Raw genomic sequence first — 24,248 nt, 5'->3', positions numbered from 1 at the left:
TTTTCTTCACATCTGGAGAGAAAATGGTCAGTGAATCCCATTGGTGGTCTTGAGGTGTACGAAAGTTACCTCTTGCTCTCACCTCCAGCCGTGTGGCTGAAGGGTCTTGGTGCTCCAGCTGGGTGTCAGGCCTGTGCCTCTGAGGTGGGAGAGCCAAGTTCAGGACATTGGTGTACCAGAGACCTCCGGTGCCATGAAATATCAAAAGGCAAAAGCTCTCCCAGCGATCTCCATCTCAATGCTAAAACCCAGCTCCCCTCAAAGACCAACAAGCACCTGTGGTGGACACCCTATGGCAAACAACTAGCAAGTCAGGAACACAGCCCCACTCATTATCAGAGAGGCTGCCTAAAATCATAATAAGGTCACAGGCACCCCAAAACACACAACCGGATGTGGACCTGCCCACCAGAAAGACAAGATCCAGCCCAACCCACCAGAACACAGGCACCAGTACCCTCCACCAGGAAGCTTACACAACCCACTGAACCAAACTTTGCCACTGGAGGCAGACACCAAAAACAACGGGACACTACGAAACAGCAGCCGGCAAAAAGGAGGCCCCAAACACAGTAAGTTAAGCAAAATGGGAAGACAGAGAAACACACAGCAGATGAAGGAGCAAGGTAAAAACCCACCATACCAAACAAGTGAAGAGGAAATAGGCAGTCTACCTGAAAAAGAATTCAGAGTAATGATAGTAAAAATGATCCCAAATCTTGGAACTAGCATGGAGAAGATACAAGAAACGTTTAACAAGGACCCAGAAGAACGAAAAAGCAAACAATGATGAACAACACAATAAATGGAATTAAAAATTTTCCAGAAGGAAACAATACCAGAATAACTGAGGCAGAAGAATGGATAAATGACCCGGAAGATAAAATAGTGGAAATAACTATCACAGAGCAGAATGAAGCAAAAAGAATGAAAAGAATTGAGGACAATCTGAGACACCCCTGGGACAACATTAAATGCAACAACATTTGAATTATAGGGGTCCCAGAAGAAGAAGAGAAAAAGAAAGGGACTGAGAAAGTATTGGAAGAGATTATAGTTGAAAACTTCCCGAATATGGGAAAGGAAAGAGTTAATCAAGTCCAGGAAACTCAGAGAGTCCCATACAGGATAAATCCAAGGAGAAATATGCCAAGACACATATTAATCAAACTATCAAAAATTAAATACAAAGAAAAAATATTAAAAGCAGCAAGGGAAAAACAACAAATATCATACAAGGGAATCCCCATAAAGCTAACAGCTGATCTTTCAGCAGAAACTCTGCAAGCCAGAAGGGACTGGCAGGACATACTTAAAGTGATGAAAGGGAAAAACCTACAACCAGGATTACTTACCAAGCAAGAATCTTTTTCAGATTTGATGGAGAAATTAAAAACTTTACAGACAAGCAAAAGCTAAGAGATTCAGCACCAACAAACCAGTTATACAACAAATGCTAAAGGAACTTCTCTAGGCAGAAAACACAAGAGAAGGAAAATACCTACAATAACAAACGCAAAACAATTAAGAAAATGACAATAGGAACATACATATCGATAATTACCTTAAATGTAAATGGATTAAATGCTCTTGACAAAAAGCTTTTGACAAAATTAAACACCCATTTATGATAAAAACCCTCCAGAAAGTAGGCATAGAGGGAACTTTCCTCAACACCATACAGGCCATATATGACAAACCCACAGCCAACATCATTCTCAATGGTGAAAGCATGAAACCATTTCCACCAAGATCAGGAACAAGACAAGGTTGCCCACTCTCACCACTAAAATTCAACACAGTTTTGGAAGTTTTAGCCACAGGAATCAGAGAAGAAAAAGAAATAAAAGGAATCCAAATCGGAAAAGAAGACGTTAAGCTCTCGCTGTTTGCAGATGACATGATACTATACATAGAGAATCGAAAAGAGGCTACCAGAAAACTACTGGAGCCAATCAATGAATTTGGTAAAATAGCAGGATACAACATTACTGCACAGATATCTCTTTCATTCCTATACACTAAAGAAGAAAACTTTTAAACAGAAATTACAGAAACACTCCCACTTACCACTGCAACAAAAAGAATAAAATACCTAGGAAAAAACCTACCTAAGGAGACAAAAGACTTGTACTCAGAAAACTGTAAGACACTGATGGAATAAAATCATAGATGACACAAAAAGCTGAAGAGATATACCATGTTCTTGGATTGGAAAAATCAACATTGTGAAAATGACTATACTACCCAAAGCAATCTACAGGTTCAATGCAATCCCTATCAAACAACCAATGGCATTTTTCAGAGAAACAGAACAAAAAAATTCACAATTTGTATGAAACACAGAAGACCACGAATAGACAAAGCAATCTTGAGAAGAAAAACAGAGCTGGAGGAATCAGGCTCCCTGACTTCAGACTATACTTCAAAGCTGCAGTACTCAAGACAGTATGGTACTGGCACAAAAACAGAAATATAGATCAATGGAACATGAGGGAAAGCCCAGGGATAAACCCACGCACATATGGTCACCTTATTTTTGATAAGGGAGGCAAGAATATACAATGGAGAAAAGAGAGCCTCTTCAATAAGTGGTTCTGGGATAACTGAGCAGCTACAAAGAGAATGAAATTAGAAGACACCCTAACACCATACACAAATATGAACTCAAAATGGACTAAAACCTAAATGTAAGGCCAGACACTATAAAAGTCTTAGAGAAAAACATACGCAGAACACTCTATGACATCAATCAGAGCAAGATCATTTTTGACCCACCTCCTAGAGAAATGGAAATAAAAATAAAAATTTAAAAATGGGACCCAGTGAAACTTAAATGCTTTTGCACAGCAAAAGGAAAACAAAAACAAGACAAAAAGACAACACTCAGAACAGGAGAAACTATTTGCCAATGAAGCAACTGACAGAGGATTAATCTCCAAAATTTACAAGCAGCTCATGCAGCTCAATATAAAAAAAAAAAAACAACTCAATCCATAAATGGGCAGAACTAAATACATGTTTCTCCAAAGAAGATACACAGATTGCCAACAAATGCATGAAAGAATGCTCAACATCACTAATCATTAGAGAAATGCAAATCAAAACTACAATGAGGTATAATCTCACAAAGATAAGAACGGCCATCATAAAAAAAATCTACAAACTATAAATGCTGCAGAGGTGTGGAGAAAAGGGAACACTCTTGCACTGTTGGTGGGAATGTTAATTGATACAGCCACTATGGAGAACAGTATGGAGGTTCCCTAAAATCTAAAAATAGAACTACCATATGACCCAGCAATCCCACTACTGGGCATATACATTGAGAAACCATGATTCAAAAAGAGTCATGTTCCACAATGTAAGCCACCTAAGTGTCCATCAACCGATGAATGGATAAAGAAGATGTCACACATCTTCAATATACAATGGAACACTACTTAGCCATAAAATGAAATGAAATTGAGTTATCTGTAGTGAGGTGGATGGACCTAGAGTCTGTCATACAGAATGAAGCAAGTCAGAAAGAGAAAAACAAATACTGTATGCTAACACATATATACGGAATCTAAAAAAACTGAAAAGAAAATGATTGTGAAGAACCTGGGGCAGGACAGGAATAAAGACGCAGACGTAGAGAATGGACTTGAGGACGCGGAGAGGGGGAAGGGTAAGCTGGGATGAAGTGAGAGAGTGGCATGAACTTATATATACTACCAAATGTAAAATAGATAGGTAGTGGGAAACAGCCACATAGCACAGGGAGATCATCTTGGTGCTTTGTTACCACCTAGAGAGGTGGGACAGGGAGGATGGCTGGGAGACGCAAGAGGGAGGAGATATGAGGATATATGTATATGTATAGGTGATTTACTTTGTTATAAAGCAGAAACTAACACACCGTTGTAAAGCAATTACACACTAATAAAGACATTAAAAATAGATAATTATATAATTTACTTTTTAAAAAGCAAAATTAAATCATTTAAAGAAATAAATAAATGAGAGCACAAATTAACATGGTAACTCTAAACCTAAGTATTTTCAGTACTATCCTAAATGTAAATGGATTAATATCTCCTATTAAAGTGTAATTTTTTTATATTATGTGCAACTAAATTGTTTTTAACAATATACAGGTAAAATAAAAGAATTAAATTAAAAAGGAGAATACATTCCATGGATTTAAAAACAATAAAACAATTAGCATATAGTATGAATATGAGATAAAGTAGTCTTTAAGTTTAGAACAGTTTCTCATTATTATAATTAGTATTATTATCCCAATTTCTTAAATAATATTTCAGTATTTTTTTCTATATGAAAAAATATTTTAATACTTTTTTCTTTGCTTTCTCGTGGTCTAATACATGGCAAGTATTTAGGTGCTAACATAATCTAAAAATGTATGTTCTTTTCTTACAGCCAACAAAAACTGAATCAAGAAGAAATAGATAACTTGAACAGACTGATCACTAAAAGTGAAATAGAATCTGTAATTTAAAAAAATTCCCTACCAACAAAAGTCCAGGATCAGATGGTTTCACATGCAAATTCTACCAAATATACAAAGAAGAACTTACACTGATTGTTCTCAAACTCTTCCAAAAGATTGAAGAGTAAGGAATACTTCCAAAGACATTCTATGAAGTCACCATCACCCTGCTATCAAAACCATATGCGGGGGGACTTCCCTGATGGCACAGTGGTTAAGAATCTGCCTGCCAATGCAGGATACACGGGTTCGAGCCCTGGTCCATGAAGATCCCATATGCTGGTTAGCAACTAAGCCTGTGCGCCACAACTACTGAGCCTGCGCTCTTGAGCTCGGGAGCCACAACTACTGAGCCTGAGAGCCACAACTACTGAAGCCCGTGTGCCTAGAGCCCATGCTCGGCAACAAGAGAAGCCACCAAAATGAGAAGCCCACGCACCACAACGAAGAGTAGCCCTCGCTCGCCGCAACTAGAGAAAGCCCACGCACAGCAACGGACACCCAATGCAGCCAAAAATAAATAAATAAATAAATTTATTAACAAACAAACAAAAACAGATGGGGACTTTTCTGGCAGTCCAGCAGTTAAGATTTCACCTTCCAGTGCAGGGGGTGCGGGTGGTTCAATTCCTGGTCAGGGACCTAAGATCCCATACACCTCACAAACAAGAAACCAAAACATAAAACAGAAGCAATATTGTAACAAATTCAGTAAAGACTTAAAAAAAAACACAGAGAAAGACACTACCAAAAAAGAAAATTACAGGCCAATATCTTTGATAAATATAGATGCAAAAATTCTCAACAGAATATTAGAAAACTGAATCTGACAACACATAATAAGATCATACACCATGACGAAATTTGATTCACCCCAGGGTCACAAAGTTGTTTCAACATATGCAAATCAATCAAAGTGATACACCCCATCAACAAAGTAAAAAGAAAAAAAACAAATGATCATCTCAATAGAGGCCAAAAAAAGCACTTGAAAAACTTCAACAGCTATTCATGGTAAAAAACGCTTACCAAAGGGGCTATAGAGGGAACATATCTCAACATAATAAAAGCTACTTATGACAAACCCACAGCCAATATAATACTCAATGTTCATAAGCTGAAAGCCTTCTTGCTAAAATCTGGAACAAGACAAGTATGCCCACTCTCACCTCTTCTCTTCAACACAGTATTGGAAGTCCTAGCCACAACAGTCAGACAAGAAAAAGAAATAAATTCTAACCAAATTGAAAGGTAAAAGGTATAATTGACACTATATGCAGATTACATGATAATACATATAAAGGAAACCCTAAGAATTCCATACAAAAACAACTACAACCGATAAACGAATTCAGCAAAGTAGCAGGATACAAGATTAACATACATAAATTGGCTGCATTTCTTTCTTTTTTGTCTTTAAATATATTTTGGCTGCATTGGGTCTTCATTGCTGTGCACGAGCTTTCTCTAGTTGTGGCCAGTGGGGGCTACTCTTCCTTGCGGTGCACAGGCTTCTCATTGCAGTGGCTTCTCTTGTTGCAGAGCACAGGCTCTAGGCAGGCGGGCTTCAGTAGTTGTGGCACATGGGCTCGGTAGTGATGGCTCACGGGCTCTAGAGTGCAGGCTAAGTAGTTGTGGTGCACAGGTTTAGTTGCTCTACAGCATGTGGGATCTTCCTGGACCAGGGCTCAAACCCATATCCCCTGTATTGGCAGGTAGATTCTCAACCATGGAGCCACCAGGGAAGTCCCTGGTGGCATTTCTTTATACTAACAATGAAATATCAGGAAGCGAATGTAAACAAGCAATCCCTTTTAAAATGGCATCAAAAAAATAAAATACACAGGAGTAAACCTCACCAAGGAGGTGAAAGACTTAAATGCTGAGAACTACAAAACATTAGTAAAGTAAACTGAAGATGATTCAAAGAAATGGAAAGACATCTCACGTTCTTGGACAGCAAGATATAATAGTGTTAAAATGGCCATACTACCCAGGGCAATCTACAGGTTTAATGTGATCCCTATCAAATTACCCATGACATTTTCCCCAGAACAAGAACAAATAATCCTAAAATGTTTATGGAATCATAAAAATCCAGAATAGTCAACACAATCCTGAGGAAAAAGAACAAAGCAGGAGGCATAACCCTCCCTGACTTCAGACAATACTACAAAGTTACAGTAAGCAAAACCACAAGGTATTGGCACAGAAGGAGATATATGGATCAATGGACTAGAATAGAGAGCCCAGAAATAAACCCACACACCTATGGTCAATTAACCTTCGACAAAGGAGGCAAGAATATACAATGGGGAAAAGACAGTCTCTTCAGGAAGTGGCGTTTTGAAAGTTGGACAGCCGTATGCAAATCAGTGAAGTCAGAATAAACATAGCTAATCGGCAGTAAAATACAAATCAAAACTGTGAGATATCACCTCACTCGTGTCAGAATGGCTGTCATCAAAAAGATCACAAATAACAAAGGTCAGTGAGGATGTGGAGAAAAGGAAACTCTTGTACACTGTTGATGTGAATGTGAATTAGTGCAGCTACTGTGGAAAGCAGAATGGAGGTTCCACAAAAAAAACTAAAAATAGAACTACCATAATATCCAGCAATTTCACTCGGGTATATATCAGAAGAAAACAAAAACACTATTTCAAAAAAATAACTGCACCCCAAAGTTCAAAACAGTGTTATTTGCCATAGACAAGATATAGAGTCAAACTAAGTGCTCGTCAATAGGTTACTGGATTTAAAAAAAGATTTTTTATGGTGACTTCAAAAAAATGAAATTTTGCCATTTGCAAGAACGTGGATGGACTTGGAGGGTTTCATGCTTAGTAGTGTAAGTCTCAGAGAAAACAAGCCTGGTATGATATCATTTACACGTGGCATCTAAACGACCGAATACAACAACAACAACACAACAGACTCACAGATTAAAGAACAGACTAGTGGTTACCAGCAGGGAGAGAGAGGGTGGAGGAGCAAAATAGTGGTAGGAGATTCTGAGGAAGAATCCACTATGTACAAAATCAATAATCTAAAGTGACGTACTGTATAGCATGGGGAATAGAGCCACTCTTTTATAATAAGTATAAATGGAGAAGAACCTAAACATTTATGAATCACTATGTTGTACCTCTGAAACTGATATAATAATGTAAATTAACTATAATTCAATAAAATATAAAGTAAGAAACAATAAAGGGGAGACACAGATTATTAGATAGAAATCAATTAAATAAACACAAGTTTTGGAAATCAAGAAAATAAAAAACAACATGTAAGAAATAACATTGGCATTTAAAGTGTACAATCTATTCATTTAACAGAAATCATTTAAGTGGTAAAATATGTTACCCATTCTCACAATTTTGTATATCTAGGGTAAATTATTATCTACAAAAATATGTTACAAATATTCACTCAAAAAGAAAGAGAAAATTTGGATTAACCAATTTTAGTGTAGAAATTTAACATCAAAGACTCTATCTAAAATTGATTTGAATTAGTTCTGTCAACGTTGAATAAGTTCCGTTAGCCACTTCTAGTCTCTTTGTGATGTAAAATCTTTTAAAGCATAAAAATCAGCCTTTCTACATTATTCCATTAGACATACATAGAAGTTAAAAGAAATGAGAAGACAGAAGAATCAACTAAGAAGGTGAATTTACTGAGAAACAGTCATTCTTTCTCCCTCTTCCTTTTCTTTTCCTCCTTTTCCAGGTCTCTTTCGGTTTCAATCAAGAGAAGTCTTGAGAGTTCTGAGAATATTTCTTTAAGGGCTTCAAATCACCATACCTATGTCCTCTGCCACAACTACACACACGGGAACAAAAATAAACCTCTGCTATCTACTCATGTAGGAGGGATTCATGCAAAATAAACTCCTACATGGAGACCAACAGGTGAGTTTTCTACCTGTTCTTTATAATGTCCTTCCATTACAGTAAATCCCACACATTATGAGGCAGAAGGGGTTATGTGAGCTTTTCCTTGAAGTCAAAAAACTTGCAGTCATTTCAAGTACCAGGTGATCATAGGGTACAGCCAGGGAAGATGCCATCCCCCTTGGGGGGGAGGTCGGTGAATGGGCTCCCGCAACCATGCACCTCCTGATGTACAGATTCTGGAGGAACAAAGGGCGGTCCCATCGCAGACAGCCTTTCAGGCTGTCCGGCCACTGGGCAACCCGACCAGCCGGGAAGTGCCCCACCAGCTGTTGAAAGCAAAACTCTGTCACCCCTGTGAAGCCAGGCAATTTGGGCCACAGAGTCAGATTAGACCGGTAATCAACCCCTCCTCTCTGCTCACCTCCTTGGGGTTACAGCAACCCCATCTCCAAACCCAAATCTGACCCCTGCAGTGCCAAACTGGGAGCGGCAGGTGGGCTCTGCCGGTGCTTCAGCGCCCTCTGGAGGTTGTCTGCTCTAATGGCAACACTCAGCCCTTCCTCCTCCTTCCCTAGTCCCGGGGGCTGCCTTGCCCTCTGCAGCTGCTGGCCTGATTTCATTCTTCTTTTTTCTCCAATTACAATGAAGTGTCCTACAGAGGTTTGGAATCTCTTGAAGAAGGAGGATCTTTTAGTCAATACACCTTAACCGTGAGAAGCTGGTTTCAAGTGGGTGCAGTTTTTAGCACCCACTCCTCATGTCATATGACTGGATTTAATCAATCAGATGCCACTGGTTTTTAAATCACATGACCCAGCTTTAAATCAATCAGCTGCTTACCTCTAACTCATGTGACCTGGCTTTGAATAGACATGCAGAGGTATAAAAATGATGTTCTGAACAATAAATGGAAAAACAACATCTTATAAACTTTTTTTCTTTTCTAATGGACGATTCATTGCATACAGAGTAAAGGATTCTCTTCTGGATTTCTTGAACTGTAAACACATACAATGTCTCCGTTGGCGTGGTTGACTTAGTTACTTTGTTTTTTTCGTTACTGTTAACATCTTTATTGGAGTAAAATTGCTTTACCGTGTTGTGTTAGGTCCTGCTGTATAACAAAGTGAATCAGCTATTCATATACATATATCCCCATATCCCTGCCCTCTTGCGTCTCCCTCCCACCCTCCCTATCCCAACCCTCTAGGTGCTCACGAAGCGCTGAGCTGATCTCCCTGTGCTATGTGGCTGCTTCCCTCTAGCTATCTATTTCACCTTTGGTAGTGTATACATGTCCATGCCACTCTCTCACTTCGTCCCAGCTTACCCCTCCCCCTCCCCGGGTCCTCAAGTCCAGTCTCTATGTCTGCGTCTTTATCCCTCAGCAGGGACTCCTGCGAGAGGTGGATACTTCCTTTTATGCTCAGGGGATATCCCCTAGTTTGAATATGATTTGAGTTTGATCCTGTGAAACCATCAGAACTTCCCACCAGAGATAAATGAGGAGATTCTGGCCTTTATTAGTATGCGCAATGAACACGGGTGTCCTGGTTGTACTTGCCAACCCTCCTATTTTACCCATCTATTTTTATCCACCTTCCACCCCGTGAGTACTTTTGACCAACCCTGAGCTCAGACCCCTGACTTATTAGAGTGACTTTTTCACACTTTCTTTAAAAATGGACAGGTAATAGAAAGAATTTAACCTAGAAGCAGCAGCTCACTAAGGGAAATAAAATCACCAGAAGTTATATAATCACAGCCACAGCCATCCAGGGCTCTTGTCTTATCTGCTGGGTCATAAGAATGTGACCTTCCTAAATTTGAAGGGCATCCAATCAAATAAGTAAAGGTGTTGCTCACCTCTGGCTCTTGGAGGGATTGCTAGGCAGTCTACCCAGGGTATACTAACTGCAAAACACTCTCATGGTTTTGAAACACCTATGTCCCAGGAAAGCTTTTTGGGGTGCATGGGGAAGTTTTATTTAATTTTTTGACATGAAGCAAAAAATAAATCACCAAGCTCTTTGTACACAGGACATCTTAAGAGGGCAGTAGAAGGAAGGAATGGGCAGAAAAGACGATCTCCTCTGAAGTGAAGGTAGTTTTTCCAAAAGAGTAGGATTTAGTCTCAGTTTAAGGAGAACACTTTTAAATAGCTGGGACAACTCCAAACTGCAGTTGAAGGAACGAGTGCTTCAAAACAACAGTGCTTTAAAAGTCCTGGCAAGGCAGCAAGAGGATGAAGAGTTGGTTTTGCATAGTTTTGAACACAGGAGTAAAGAAGCAGAGGCATCTCTGACTAAAAGGCCCTGAGATCCTGTAGCATCAGTGGGTCAGTTGCAGGGGGCAGGGGGTGTGGGGGGCGATATTTCTCTCTCAACGTCTCCCAGGGCAGCCACCCCTCCCTACCCCACCCCCCTACTCCCTTCACCCTTCCTCCCGCCACTGTTGGGTCCCCAGGGACAGCACTTCTTAAGCTGGAGTGCTCAGGCACCATCTCTGCAATTTGGATTCTTCCTGGAGCCTGGCAAGTTCTGGGACAGAAAGGCAGGTCTGCAAGGCCGCTGGGGTGCAGTCGGACCTGGAGGGGAACTGGAGCCCTGAAGCCCACCCACGTCCTTGAAGCCGAGGGAGGAACGCATCCTCCTAACAGTACTTCTCAGGGGTCAGCGTGCTCCCCACCCGATGGTGATCCATACTCACTTGAGCCAGCAAGGATTGCCTCTAACTGGTCCCCTTGATTCCGCCTTAAGGGTCCTCACACATGTGTGATAGCGAAGGCCCCGGCTCTCTTTAGTCAGCTGAGGCCAGTGCTGCCAGGGTCCCTCCAGTCCCATCCCCCAGCCCCTCCCTCTCGGACAGTATCTAATAGAAGAAAGAGCACAGAGGAATTGGCTGAATCAAGGGACCTGGGAGCCTGGGTATGAGTTTGAAGACCGAGAACCTAAGGCGCAATTACAAATTATTGGAAACTCTTGTGGGGTGTGTGGGGGGAGGTTAGGAGGCTGAGAGGCTGAGTCGACCTGGTGAGTGCAGCCCCAGGACATCACAGAGCCCCGCCCACCCTTCCCTGCCATCAGAGAAGGGGTGCTGCAACTCCAGCCGGGACTCTGCACTTCCCCGTCCCTGATTCTCCTCAAGACGAGCAGGTTGCCCCCCTCTGAGGGCAGGGGTAAGACAACGGACCAAGTCTCCGTCGACTAAGGTGCTGCTGGAAGCTCTTCCTGAACAGCAGTACTGGCTTGGAGTGAACCCGTGTACTGCCAAATTCGGTCTCGTCCTGCAGCTGAGGGATGCAGGCTTTAAGTCAGCTGCCCTGGCTTTAAATCAATCAGCCCCACTTTAAGTCAGGTGACCCGACTTAAATCACTGTCTGCCCCTCAAGCCTGCAACTTGAAAAGCTGGGAACTTCACGTTGATCCCAGCAGCTCACATAGCTGAACGCACACTGTAGTCACCCCCAAGCCTGGCTTAGAGGCAGGATATAAGGTAAGGGGATGGGCGTGCACTCATGGTGATGAGGGTGTACTTCATGTACCAGAACGGTCTAGGCACTCTGGGGTACAGCAAGCAGTGCACGATACAGCAGCTCCCTGGCAAAGCTGGTGAGGCACAGGGAGAGCAGGCACACCCAGGCATGAAGAGGTTCCAGGGCGGGAACTGGGGCACAGCCAGCTGGTAGGGTGTGAAAGCGGAGGATCTGAGCCTTCTTGAGAACGGCAGACACCGAGGATGGATGAGAAAAAAGACCAGATGAAACATGGATTTGAAAAACACACCCTGCTCTTGAAATTGGGGTGGGGGACACCCCAGATTTGAATCCTCTTACTCCCCAGTTGCTACTGCTTTGGCAGTTGCCCAGTTACTTAAAATATGTGACTGATAATATCTAACCCATATAATACTGCATTTGTAGTAGTTTTGCGTCTTTACGTTTCTATAGTGGAATAAACTTTTCTACAAGAAAAAAGTATATTTTCTGAAATAAATTAAAACCTCTTTTGAAAAAGTAATATATAGGACTTCCCTGGTGGCACAGTAGTTAAGAATATGCCTGCCAATGCAGGGGACATGGGCTCGAGCCCTGGTCAGGGAATATCCCACATGCCGCGGATCAGCTAAGCCCATGCGCCACAACTACTGAGCCTGCAGCCCACAACTACTGAAGCCCGCGTGCCTAGAGCCAGTGCTCCACAGCAAGCGCAGCAAGAGAAGCCACTGCAGTGAGAAGCCCGCGCACCAAAACAAAGAGTAACCCCGGCTCGCTGCAACTTGAGAAAGCCCACGCGCAGCAACGAAGACAAAACGCAGCCAAAAATAAATTAATTTTTTTAAAAAGTACTATATCCTTCTGTACATGTTCTCTGGGAAGAACAGAAAGAAGGAGTGGGAGAGTGAAAAAGACCAATACTTAGTGCACATTCCTAATGCAGATGCTCTGCTGGCTCAGATAGTTTTATCCCCACTTTTACAAAGGAGGAAATAAGCTCAGAGAGGTTTAGTAATTTTACCAAAGCCAAACAGCTATTGTGTGGCAGAACCAGGACCTGAACCAAGTCTATTACCTTCAAAGCCTAAGCCATCATAACAACAAAACTCAATTAATATTTACATTTATCGAATTACATTGCAACCTGGGGAGTTCTTGGCACAATCTTGAATAAGAGTGAGAAAGAAATAGCATTGTACATACAGACAACCAAAATTTTTGGAGCAGCTGCTAGATGCCTGGCCCTGTTTGGCATTCAGCAGTGATCAAGACAGGAAGAGCCCAGCTTTCATGAAGCATGTAGTGGGGAGGAGAGATGGGTGCAACTTGGGTGAGGGATTTCACCTTGCTGGGCCTCTGTTTTCTCATCTGGAAAATAGGATGGGGTGTTTCTCATTTTGTGGGATTGTCCAGCCCTCACATTCTCTGATTCCATAAGAAGCATTTGTTTTCCTGTTTCTTTAAAATTCAATCAGGCCATGAGCTGTGGTGAATGTCTTAGCTGCTCCCCAAATCACTCTATTTCCACCCATTTCCTGGGATCAGGTCCTTCCACCAACATGACTCACAATCAATCAAGTCACAGAAGCTAAGGGGCACCCAGCACAAGAATTCCAGCCTGGCTCCCCAGGAGCTCTGCGGTCTACCTGGCCAGGTAAACTTAACTCACCTGGCACAAGGTGGCCATCCCTAGTTTCGCATCAACATGATCTCAGGCACAAACCTCCTCGTTTTTCCACTTTGTCTTTAAGTTACTTGTTGAAATAACTGCACAAGTATGAGAAAGATATAAAATCATGCATCCTGTGCCCCCAGTGCCTACTAGTAAATGATTTTCTGCCACCTTAATGATAAAGAGAGAACAGTTCAGCATTCTCCTGCCCGTATTATTTTTCATTTTTGTTGATATTTGTACTGAATACATCTTTCAATATTCTAACAACGGAACATTTATTGTTCCACACACAGCCTTTAGTGGTAAGGGTTTTGTTGTTATATTTCTATTATGTTTCCTTTAAAAATCATTATCCTTTTTAAGTGGATTAAGTCAATTTATGGGCATTTATCATATGATATTGATGAAATTAATATATAGAGGGCAGTGGTACAGGTTGATTGGACTTGAGAGCCTCTCAGCACAGTTAAATATAAATATTATATATATATATATATATATATATAAGCTAAATTACATGCCGAGTGAGATTCTCCTACTCTTTTCACTCTGTGCCCCCAAGCCTGTGAGAAATGGAATATTTCTTGCCATCTCAGTAAACAAAGGACGTCCCAGTCATCAGCACTTGCAGCCCCCCAGTGTGAGCCGCGGGCCCTACGGAACTCCGGATATGCAAATACAGAATGCAGGCCCCAGAGAGCTGAGGTGCAAATGAAAGGCAGGATTTCAGTGAGCCCAGACTCTGGCATCTTCGCATACAAAGAAAAGCGCTACATTCCTCACGTTGGGAGAGCTGGTTTTCCTTAGTTAACAATCACCTTTTAATGTTCCCCAATACCTGCCTCAGTCCCCTGCCCTTTCCCTTCCCCCCGGTACTTTAGCTCAGGGAGGAAGGAGCGCAGAGGGACTTGGCTGACTACGGGGCCTGCGAGCCTCGGGAGGAGATTTCAGCCGCTTTCCCCGCAGTCAGGTGGAGGGGCGCTGACGCTGCCGACTGACCGTGCGCCTCCCTTGAACCGTTTCCCCTCAGGACGCTCAGGCCGACCCCCTCCCCACGCCCCCCAGGCCCCGCAAGCCAGGCCGAGGGCAGGGGCGAGAGGAGGGACCGAAGTTCCCCGGGACCAGGCGCTGAGGGCCGCTCTTTCTACACAGCAGCGGCGGGTGGCAGCGAACCCCTGCCCCTCAGAAGCTGGTCTTGCGCTGCCGCCCGGGCACCGGACCAGGCGGAGGGGTCGGCGCCCACTTACCGGCCCGCCGTCCCCACGACTGTCGCGGCTTCGGCCGCCGGGGCCCCTCCAGAGCCGGCAGCCTCAGTGAGGCCGCCCTCCCCTCGGCTTCCGGGTCAGTTCCGTGACGGCGGAAGGAAGAGACCCCGAGCCGGGAGTTCAAGCTCGGAGTTCAAGCTCTGCGGAAACGCGGGCTCCGTTCTAGGCGCAGTGGGTGGGACCGCTCTGCCCCGAGGCCTGCCGGGAGGGAGGGAGGGGGGCGCCGGGGGAAGAAGCAGCCAGGAGCGCAGGGCCCCAACGGGGGTCCTGGAGGGGCGGCCCGGCCTGGGGGCTCCGCCCACTGTGACCGCAGCCCAGGCCTTTTTCCTGGAATCCTACACAAAACAGTTAGAAAGATACACGGTCTACAGTAAATATTCACAAATGATTGTTGCTGCTGTGCTTAGTATCCTATTAAAGGTGTAAAATCCATAAAACACTTTAAGTTCAAAGTTAACTATGAATTTTTACCTGACCTTATTATGTCTCTGTTATTCCCAATTGCGGTTAATGAATCAGAGACTGTGGCATCACTAGTTAAAAATGAGCTTCTTAAAAAATAGAACTCAGGCCCACCGGACCTACTGAATCAGAATCTGCACTTTTACAATCTTCCCAGTGTACTTGTGTACACATGAATAGTTGAAAGGTACATTCCCACCTCGACATACCTTTTCTGTCTGAGAAATACACACATTTTATCCAGTTTGATATAAATAAAGCACTCAAAAATGCATATGCCTGTGTTGAAACCATCATTTTATCATTTCTTTTCCAGATAAGTATAGTCTCTGTACTGGTTTTGTGGATCACATGCCATACTCTTTTCTTGTAGTAAGAAATAAGATAGAGAAACTTACTGCGTAAAAAAAATACATACATACATACATATATATATATATATATATATATATATATATAAGTGAATATTTCAAGACACTCTTCTAAATTAAAACCAGTTCTCTTAACTTGCTGATTTCTTCTTGGGTCACATTATGAACTCTTCCCGTGGCCACACGATATGTGTACTTTTAGTTTCAGGGACTGCTGACATTCCAGGATGTGCCCATAGATTTCTCTCAAGAGGAGTGAGAATGCCTGGACCAAGATCAGTGGGAATTGTTACAGGGATGTGATATTAGACAAGTATAGGAACCTACTCTCCTTGGGTGAGGATACCTTCCTTCCAGAATTCCTTATCCACCCACAGGGTTTAGAGTCCTTCATTTGTAGAATGTCTCCTGGAATCTTCTGCTTCCTACAATAGGGTTTCTGGTTGCAACGTTTCAGTAAAGATTGGGAGTTTGTGGGTATAATTTATCTTATTCTTTAAAACTGCAGCCTCCCTTTTAATATACTTTGTAACTGCTTGGGATGTGTCTATATGAACTGTGTACTATTTGCTTCTGTTATAGTCCTTACAATATTTTATTGTCTTACTTTCTATAACAATAAAAACTTTGACACATGCTCTCTACTGGCATGTTTTTAACAATCTAAGAATGAGCCTTTGATAGTTCATGGGCCCAACAATCAAATGATCCCTGGGACATTGAGTTCTGTGCTTAAGGACCCCTCAGCGGTCATACTCAAAGGTCAACCATGCAAAGACCAGCACATTCAGGCACAAATGAGGCCCCAGCACAGGTGGGACACCCCTCCTCCACAGAGGCCACATATTTAAACAGAGAAAAACATATATGTTGAAAGTGAGGGAGGGCACTAATTCCACTCCTACACGTATATACACAAGAGAAATGAGTGCCTGTCTCCATAAAATACCCAAACTGGAAACAACCCAAATGTCCTTCCACAGGAGAGTGGATAAACAAATTACAGTTTATTCATAAAATGGGATACTATACAGCAAGAACAAAGTACCGCTATAAACAACAACATTCTGTTGTGCAAAAGTAGCCATATATAAAAGAGCACATATTGTATGATTCCATTTACATGAAACTCCAGTACAGGCAAAACTAACCTATGATGACAGATTACCTATGAGAGGGGGAATGACTGGGAAAAGGCATGATGGAACTTTCTAGAGGGATAGAAATAAAATTGATCTGGATGATGCTTACAGAGGTACGCACTTACATTAAAAAAATTATCAAGCCATACAATTATGACTTCAACATTTTACTCTATGTAAATCGCACCTGAAAATGAATAAATTTTTTAAAGGAGGAGGGATAAAGAAAAATGTATTCTAAAAGAAGTGGATGAGAGAGGTATAGAGAAGAAAGGGAAGAGGGATTTTAAAAGATTCTTCTTCTACATGTACAGTAAATGAATTAAATAATAACTAACTAAATAAAAGAAAAAGAGGAACAAACCCAAAAAGCCACGGGGCCTGGTTAGGTACATTTACGGGTGCCAACAAATTTCAGCCCCAGAGCTGCAAAGCCCAGGCATCTTCTTAACGATGGGGTGGCCGGACTGCCTGGTATTTTTCCTTTGAGAAATTGAGACAATACAGAGTTGCGGGTGGATACTGAATCCCCCAACTTTAGGGGATCAGGTTCATCTGGGACACTGATTAAGGATCCGATAAATGAATCAAGAAAATGCTTAAGGTAAGCTCTCTGACAGTGGTAACACTGGCATAAAGGTACACAAATAAACAACGGGATGCCACAAGATTACCCAATTCAGTCTGGGGACAAATGATTCTTAAGCCAAATAAGGCATGTGTAAACCCACTTCCAAAACGGTGAACTTATGCCAATACGATTATTATTACCTAAAGATGTATTTTCAGCTTCTAGAACTCTCTATGGCAGTGTTCTTTATTGTTAAACTCTACGGCCTCCACCTACTGGATTTTCAATAACAGGCCTAAAACATTCCCAGTGGGTGAAGACTTGAAGATAGACTCAGCCATCCGAAAGAAGAGAAGTTTCTTTTTCTGCCAAGTCTAACAGCCACAAGTGGTACAGCCCCAGCCGGTCCTGCCACATCCTTTCTGGCCCAGGTGGAACAAGCACCTCCCAAGCATGAGACTTCCCCGCCCTGGAGGTGCTCTAGCCGAGGTGAGACAAGTGTTAGGCAAGGGCAGGGGCTTCCAGGCCAGGGGAGAGGGTCCCTTCCTTCACCACAGGGACAGCGGCACACTCGGAAGGTGGCCGGCCACATGCTAAGTGATTTCCACGCACTGTCTCCTCTAATCCTCAGACTAGCCTGATGAGGTAGTCGGGCTCGGGAGGGGGGAGAAACCCAGATGGCACACTCGAGTTAGGTAATCTGAGGTGGGATTAATAAAGAGACTTTTACAAAGTAGGTGAGGTAGAGAGACGCTCCGGGGAGGCAGCTGAGGGCTAGAGACAAGGGAGCCCCAGGCCTGCCGGGATGAGGGGAAAGGAACATAGAGAAGAAAGGGACTTGATGGGAGCAGCCACCATCTGGCAGAGGGACACAGGCAGACCCAGGCAAGCCTAGAGCGGGGAGCCGGCGGGATAACCCCTGACCTTGCTGGCCTCCCTCCCGCCATCTCCCACCAGCCTCCCCTTGAGACAAAGCGCGTGGGCCACCGTGGGGCAGGATCTGCTGCCGTGGCCCACGCTGGCCAGCCCAAGGCCGAGCGAATGGAGCGGGCTGGATAGAGGTCCTGGCGGTGAAGCACATCACCCCGCCCTGGTCACAGTGACGAGCTCCTGTTCCCCGGCGCTCCCGGGGCTCTTCCCGCACTGCCCTCCCTGCCCTGGCCTCCACAAACGCTTATGGTGCCCCGGCCCTGAGCAAAGGCCAACCTCGAGGTTTCAGCGGCTGTGGATCTGTGGTTTGGAATAAGCCAACAGGACACATTAAAGGCTTCCAAGGCGGGGCCCACCTTCTAAACTGGAGTTGGAGTCCCTTCTCCTTCCCACGGTCCTCCCCTCTCACTCCTTCCTCCTTCATCTTCACTGAAAGCTTTGCCTCTTTTATCCAGAAAAGTCCCCCTTCCAACCCAGAATTTGGCTCAACTTCAAGGATGGTCCTTGCCCCCAAATTGGGGATTTTGTTTGGAAGGGCAAAAGAATTCACCCTCATTTACACATCAGTAGACTCAACCCAAGGGGACCCAGATGTGAGACTTTCCTCCTCTTAAAATGGGAGAGAGAGGGCTGCCAGGTTCAACTGTAGTCCAAGAAAAAATGTCTGTCCTCCCACGACTGTTCACAGAAAGCAAGGTTTATCAGCATGTAACCCACAAAACTCTCCCCAGCTTTCTGCACACCAAGAAGAAAGGACAAGGAAAAAGTTAGCAGGATCCTCTGAGGCAAGATCCTGAAGAAAGATGAAACTGGCTTTCTATTTGTTCTAGACTGGGGGCGGGGTACCGGTAGAGGGCCCAGGGGGTGAAGCCTGGAGCATATCACTGTTCTTCCTCAACAACCCCCTTCCATAAAACCCTCCCACGTAGCCCACACGGCTCTTTAAGGGGGGCACCTGCTTCTCTGGGCCCAGCGTCCCCTACACCACCTGCCCCCTATGGCCCCAGGTCTCAGGCATGGTCTGGTGCCACCGGAACTACAGCAGGGGCCCCGGGGATTCCTGCACACAGCTCTCCCCACCAAGAACAGGCCCATCTGGCCCAGCGCTGGGCAGGAAGGATACAGTCCAGGGACTTTTTAGACCCACTTGGTATTTCCCTCTGGGATCAGCCTGCAGGTGATTTCCCGCCCCCCCCTCCTTTTTTAACCTAATTCCCACTATTATTTACAACTGTGTGGTATGAAGTTTCTTAACATGACTGAGTTACATTTTTTGTAATTAACCCTTCTGCAAAGAGCATAATTTTCAAAACCTTACTGAAAAAATAGATTTTACTCAATGCTTCATGGCCATAAAGGGGAAAAAGAAAATAATACTGCTCCTATCAGGAAAGCAATATGTTACAAAGCTAGAAACATGGCATAATTGGAATTCTGCATTTAGTTTGACTGCTACTTGATTTAAGTGGTCAAAACTGAGTTTCACCTCCATTTTGAATGGAATGGTAAAGGGCAAGAGTCTTTGAAACTATCAAAGCATAAAAAAAGTCCACAAATAAAACAATTTGACATTTTTCCAGCATTTTCTAAGTGATACACAGTTTGGAAAGAGAACATTCCGGGCCTTAAGAAAGTGATTTCAAAACAAGTATCCCCCGATATGAAGGGCAAAGCTATACGTGCTCCTCTTGACACAGCATACAAGAGGTCAAGCTGTCAACTCATCCTCTTAAAGAGTCCCATGAAATTCCTCCTCAAGTGCCGCCACAGCTTTGGGCAGTAGAACCCACACAGGAGACAGGAAAAGGGTTTCGCTTTGTACTCACTCTTACAAAGTTGTCAGGGAACAAACCTCTCCTGCCATTGATCTGTCCCTCCCACCAGCCTCCATCCGCCTTCCTGATGTTGGTGATGATCTCACCCACGGTGATCGTCAGCTCATCGTCGTGCTGGGCCTGGTAGTCAAACTCCACCATGGCCTCCACTGGAAGGAACAGGGACCAAACAAAAACAAGAACAAATCAAAACAAAACAGCACTTTAGATCAGATGTTGGAGAAGTCCAAAGCCCAGCAGCCCTGGAAGGCCAGGAAAGTCACATTCAAGGGGCTTCCCCTCTACCAATGCTTAAAATAACAGGGCCACACACGGTTGCCCGACCTTGGTTAACCTGAGGCCTGTAGCACAGAAACCACAAAGTGCTGGTCTGCGGTCAGGCACAGGCAGAGTGGCCTACAGGTCTCAGGGCCAGCAGGGGCTTCAGAGGGGAAACCACACAATGACAGAAGGCCAACGACACTTGTGCACCACCCCGCCCCCAGACGGAGTCCAGCAACATTTCCCCAAGTGCAGAGGTGGCAGATAACTACAGGTGCAGGTTCGGCTCTCAGATGCCCTCTCCTTCACCAAGACTAGGTGATGCTAACCTCTCTGGGCCTCAGTTGTGCAAAATGTGGGTGATGATCATTCCCACCCTACAGAGATAATGCCCGCCTCTCAGCAACAACTCGTGTGAACACAGCCGATAACAGAGGGCCCCGCCAGCCCAACCAACAACTCAGACCGCTCACAGCTGTGGGCACAACTGCCTTCACAACAGATGGCTTCTTAGGCAGCAATACCATTTTAAACTGTTCTCCCAATCCAGGGTGATTTTGTATACCTGGTAATAGGTGGAGGCAACAGATGAGGCAGACGGGTCTTCTGGTACCGATGCAAATTAGCAGAGCCAACCAATCCAGAGGCTGGTTAGTTTATCTATACATGGATTAAAGAACTCATGTGTCTTTCGGCCTCGCCTCATGCCCACCTCAATCAGTCAATCTCCTGTCCTTTTCCTTTTGTATTTGCAGCTTAATATGAATGAATGGATGGACGGACGGACGGATGGACAAAGGGAGAATGAATAAATACAAGGGTAGTGAAAATTAGGTGTAACCCCAAGCAGCGAATTAGCAACTTAGAAATTACAGTAAAAGAATGGAAGTGGAAAAGTTAAGTGAGCTCTATAAAGAACACATACGCAAAAGTGAACTCAAAATGGATCATACGCCTGAATGTAAGAGCTAAAACTGCAACATTTTTATAAGAAAGCATACGAGAAAATCTTAGTGATCTTGGGTTTGGCAAAGATTTCTCCAATGGGGCTTTGGTGGCGCAGTGGTTAAGAATCTGTCTGCCAATGCAGGCGACACGGGTTTGAGCCCTCGTCTGGGAAGATCCCACATGCCACGGAGCAACTAAGTCCGTGCGCCACAACTACTGGGTCTGCACTCTAGAGCTCGCATACCACAACTACTGAGCCCACGTGCTGCAACTGCTGAAGCCTGCGTGCCTAGAGCCCGCGCTCCGCAACAAGTGAAGCCACCGCAATGAGAAGCCCACACACCACAACGAAGAGTAGGCCCCGCTCACCGCAACTAGAGAAAGCCCATGTGCAGCAATAAAGACCCAACGCAGCCAAAAATAAATAAATAATTTTTTTAAAAAAGTCTACAGAAACAAATGGCATTCTAAGAAATGTGAGTGAAAGTTAAAACAGTCCTATTTAAAGGTAAAATGACATCTTTCCTACACACCAGTACCAAACTTCCCGAATTCTACCTTTGCAACTGTAATAAATTCCTTTTAAAAAAGGGGTGGGGGAGGGAAGATGCTTCCTAGATAATCTGAAACAAAGAATCAAAGGCCAGAAAAATAAATCAGAGTCACAGAGCTAAAGGAAAATTATATAGTTCAGACCTCGCTTCAAAATAAAAAGTCTCTAAAGAGGCAGACTTCACTCCAAAGCTTTTCTCATTCAAGATCAAAAGTTCTCAATGATTTCTTAGGTATTCCATCATCACATCCTAACACATTCCACATAGGTTGTGGCAGGTCCCAAGAATTCATGCAATAAAGCAAAAATATATTGAATAATTATGATCGGAATAAATACAGTTAAAATGTGAAGAGCCAGGAAAAGTTAAGGTATCAGTAGGTATGATATATGACAACGTATAGAGACCTACCGCTTGGTCAAGCCAATTTGGCTTTGAGTTTCCTAAGAGCCAAATCAAAAAGGGAAACATGATCAATTACATGGTTTACAGTGTTCATGGGGTGGGGGTGGCAGAACCCATAGAAAAAGGAAAACAAACTGGCACAAAGAACTTCACATGTGGGCCTTCATATAGCACTGTGTTTTCAAGCCAAGGGCAATCACAATAGGCTTTTTTTTTTTAATGGGACAGTGCTGAATCAAAAATATCAGAGTACATTTCACGTAGCAGAAGTAAATGCTTTCTGTGAGATGAGTATTTCAATCGTAACTAAGGATGAGTGTGTGCACCAGGTTGCAATGTAAAATACACTTCTTACTGGGAGACATGGTCACAAAAATCTGAAAAAAGAGCAAGAGGAGATAGTAAGTGGACTTAATTTCCAGCCCGGCCCACGCCTGTTCCCTCCTGCCTGGCTCCGGGTGGTAAGGAATGAACCGCCCCTACTGCACCGCATCATGGTCCTGACCCATCCTCCACCGGTCCTTCCCCTCGGCCATTGGCTCTGTCCAGTGGTCCTGCTTGGAACCTTCTAGACCCTCCCCCAGTGGCGGCACCTTTGGGCAAGTAGGACAGTCTGGCTCCCTCTCTCCTGCTGGCCCCTCAGCCTTCTGGCATCCATCTCTGAATACCCCTCCCTCTCACTGCCCCGCCCCACCCCAATCTCTCTTTCTTCTGTGGAAGCCTTCATCCCACAGGGCACGATGGGAGAAACAGAAGAGTAACTTTTCCTGCCAGCTCCAGTCTGTATCTTTCTCAGTTTCTCCACATTCCTTTTGAAAATGTGAACCAATTACTTATACACCCATGTTTATAGCAGCAGTATTCACAACACCCAAAGGTGGAAGCAAGTGTCCATGAACAGATGAATGGATGAGCAAAATGTAGTCTCTCCACACAAAGGAATGACGTTCTGACACGTGCTACAACATGAATGACCCTTGAGGACATTAGGTAAGTGAAAGAAACCAATGACAAATGGACAAATACTATATGATTCCACTTATATGAGGTACCTAGAACAGGCAAAATCAGAGACAGAAAGTAGAAGAGAGGTTATCAGGGGCTGGGGGGAGGGGTAATGGAGAATAACTGCTTAATTAGTTTGTGTTTGGGATGATGAAAAAGTTCTGGAGATAGAGAATGGCGATGGTGTCACAACATCATGGATGTACTTGATGCCACTGGAGTGTATGGTTGAAATGGTAACCATTATGTCATAGATATTTTACCACCATAAAAAAATACATGACCTCAGTCCAATCATGAGAAAATCCAATGTGAGGGACGTTCAACAAAAGTGTCAAGGTCATGAGAGACAAGGGAAGACTGAGGGACTGTCAACAGATCACAGGACACGAAGGAGAAATAACAACTGAGTGCAAGATGGGACCCTGAGTAGGATCCTAGAACCAAAAAAAGGACATTAGTGGAAAACTGGTGAAATTAAATAAAATCCTTAATAGGGAGTATTACACCAATGTTGATTTCCTGGTTCTGATACCAGTACTATGATCATGTAAGAGGTTAACATTAGGGGAAGCTGAGTGAGGGATCTATGGAAACTCTCCATACTATTTTTGTATCTTTTCCTTAAGTCTAAAGGGAAATTAAAAGTAAAAAACAAGTTTTTAAATCAATCTATCCTTTAAAAGAAATAAATAGTGTAACATACAGATGTACAGTCATTAATCCTTACCCTGAAGGTGGTCAGTTCCTATGTGAAGAACCCAAATCAGAAAAGAACACTCCAAGGATGGGGGGATGGGTGGGCAGCATTTGAAAGATTAAGCAGAGTCCATCTGCATGGGAGTTGGTCAGTTAGCATAATGGAACCCAGCAATTATCTCCTTGTTCTCTGGATGGAGTGAAACATTGTGCTGGCATCTCCACCTTA

The 24,248-nt window shown here is 43.7% G+C and overlaps 2 protein-coding genes across 3 annotated transcripts in view; both read right to left on the bottom strand.

Annotated features, from left to right (window-relative positions):
- The window catches only part of LOC116746979, a 57,799-nt gene extending 42,516 nt beyond the window's left edge, over positions 1-15,283 (bottom strand). Inside the window, exon 1 of one of the 2 annotated variants that reach the window (XM_032618767.1) lies at positions 14,819-15,283. The gene's annotated coding sequence lies outside the window, so the exon portion shown is untranslated. Of the gene's footprint in view, positions 1-13,099; positions 13,803-14,818 lie in introns of those variants that run through there. The other variant, XM_032618768.1, reaches the window with a different exon arrangement.
- LOC116747772 (SH3 domain-containing kinase-binding protein 1-like) overlaps positions 1-24,248 on the bottom strand; it is a 103,318-nt gene that overhangs the window by 53,425 nt on the left and 25,645 nt on the right. Inside the window, exon 3 of the mRNA XM_032620310.1 lies at positions 20,139-20,296. Within this exon, the coding sequence (XP_032476201.1) occupies positions 20,139-20,296 (158 nt within the window). The remainder of the gene's footprint in view (positions 1-20,138; positions 20,297-24,248) is intronic.

This window comes from Phocoena sinus, chromosome X (genome assembly GCF_008692025.1).
Source record: "Phocoena sinus isolate mPhoSin1 chromosome X, mPhoSin1.pri, whole genome shotgun sequence".
Classification (NCBI taxonomy): domain Eukaryota; kingdom Metazoa; phylum Chordata; class Mammalia; order Artiodactyla; family Phocoenidae; genus Phocoena; species Phocoena sinus.
This window is presented reverse-complemented; position numbering and strand designations above follow the sequence as displayed.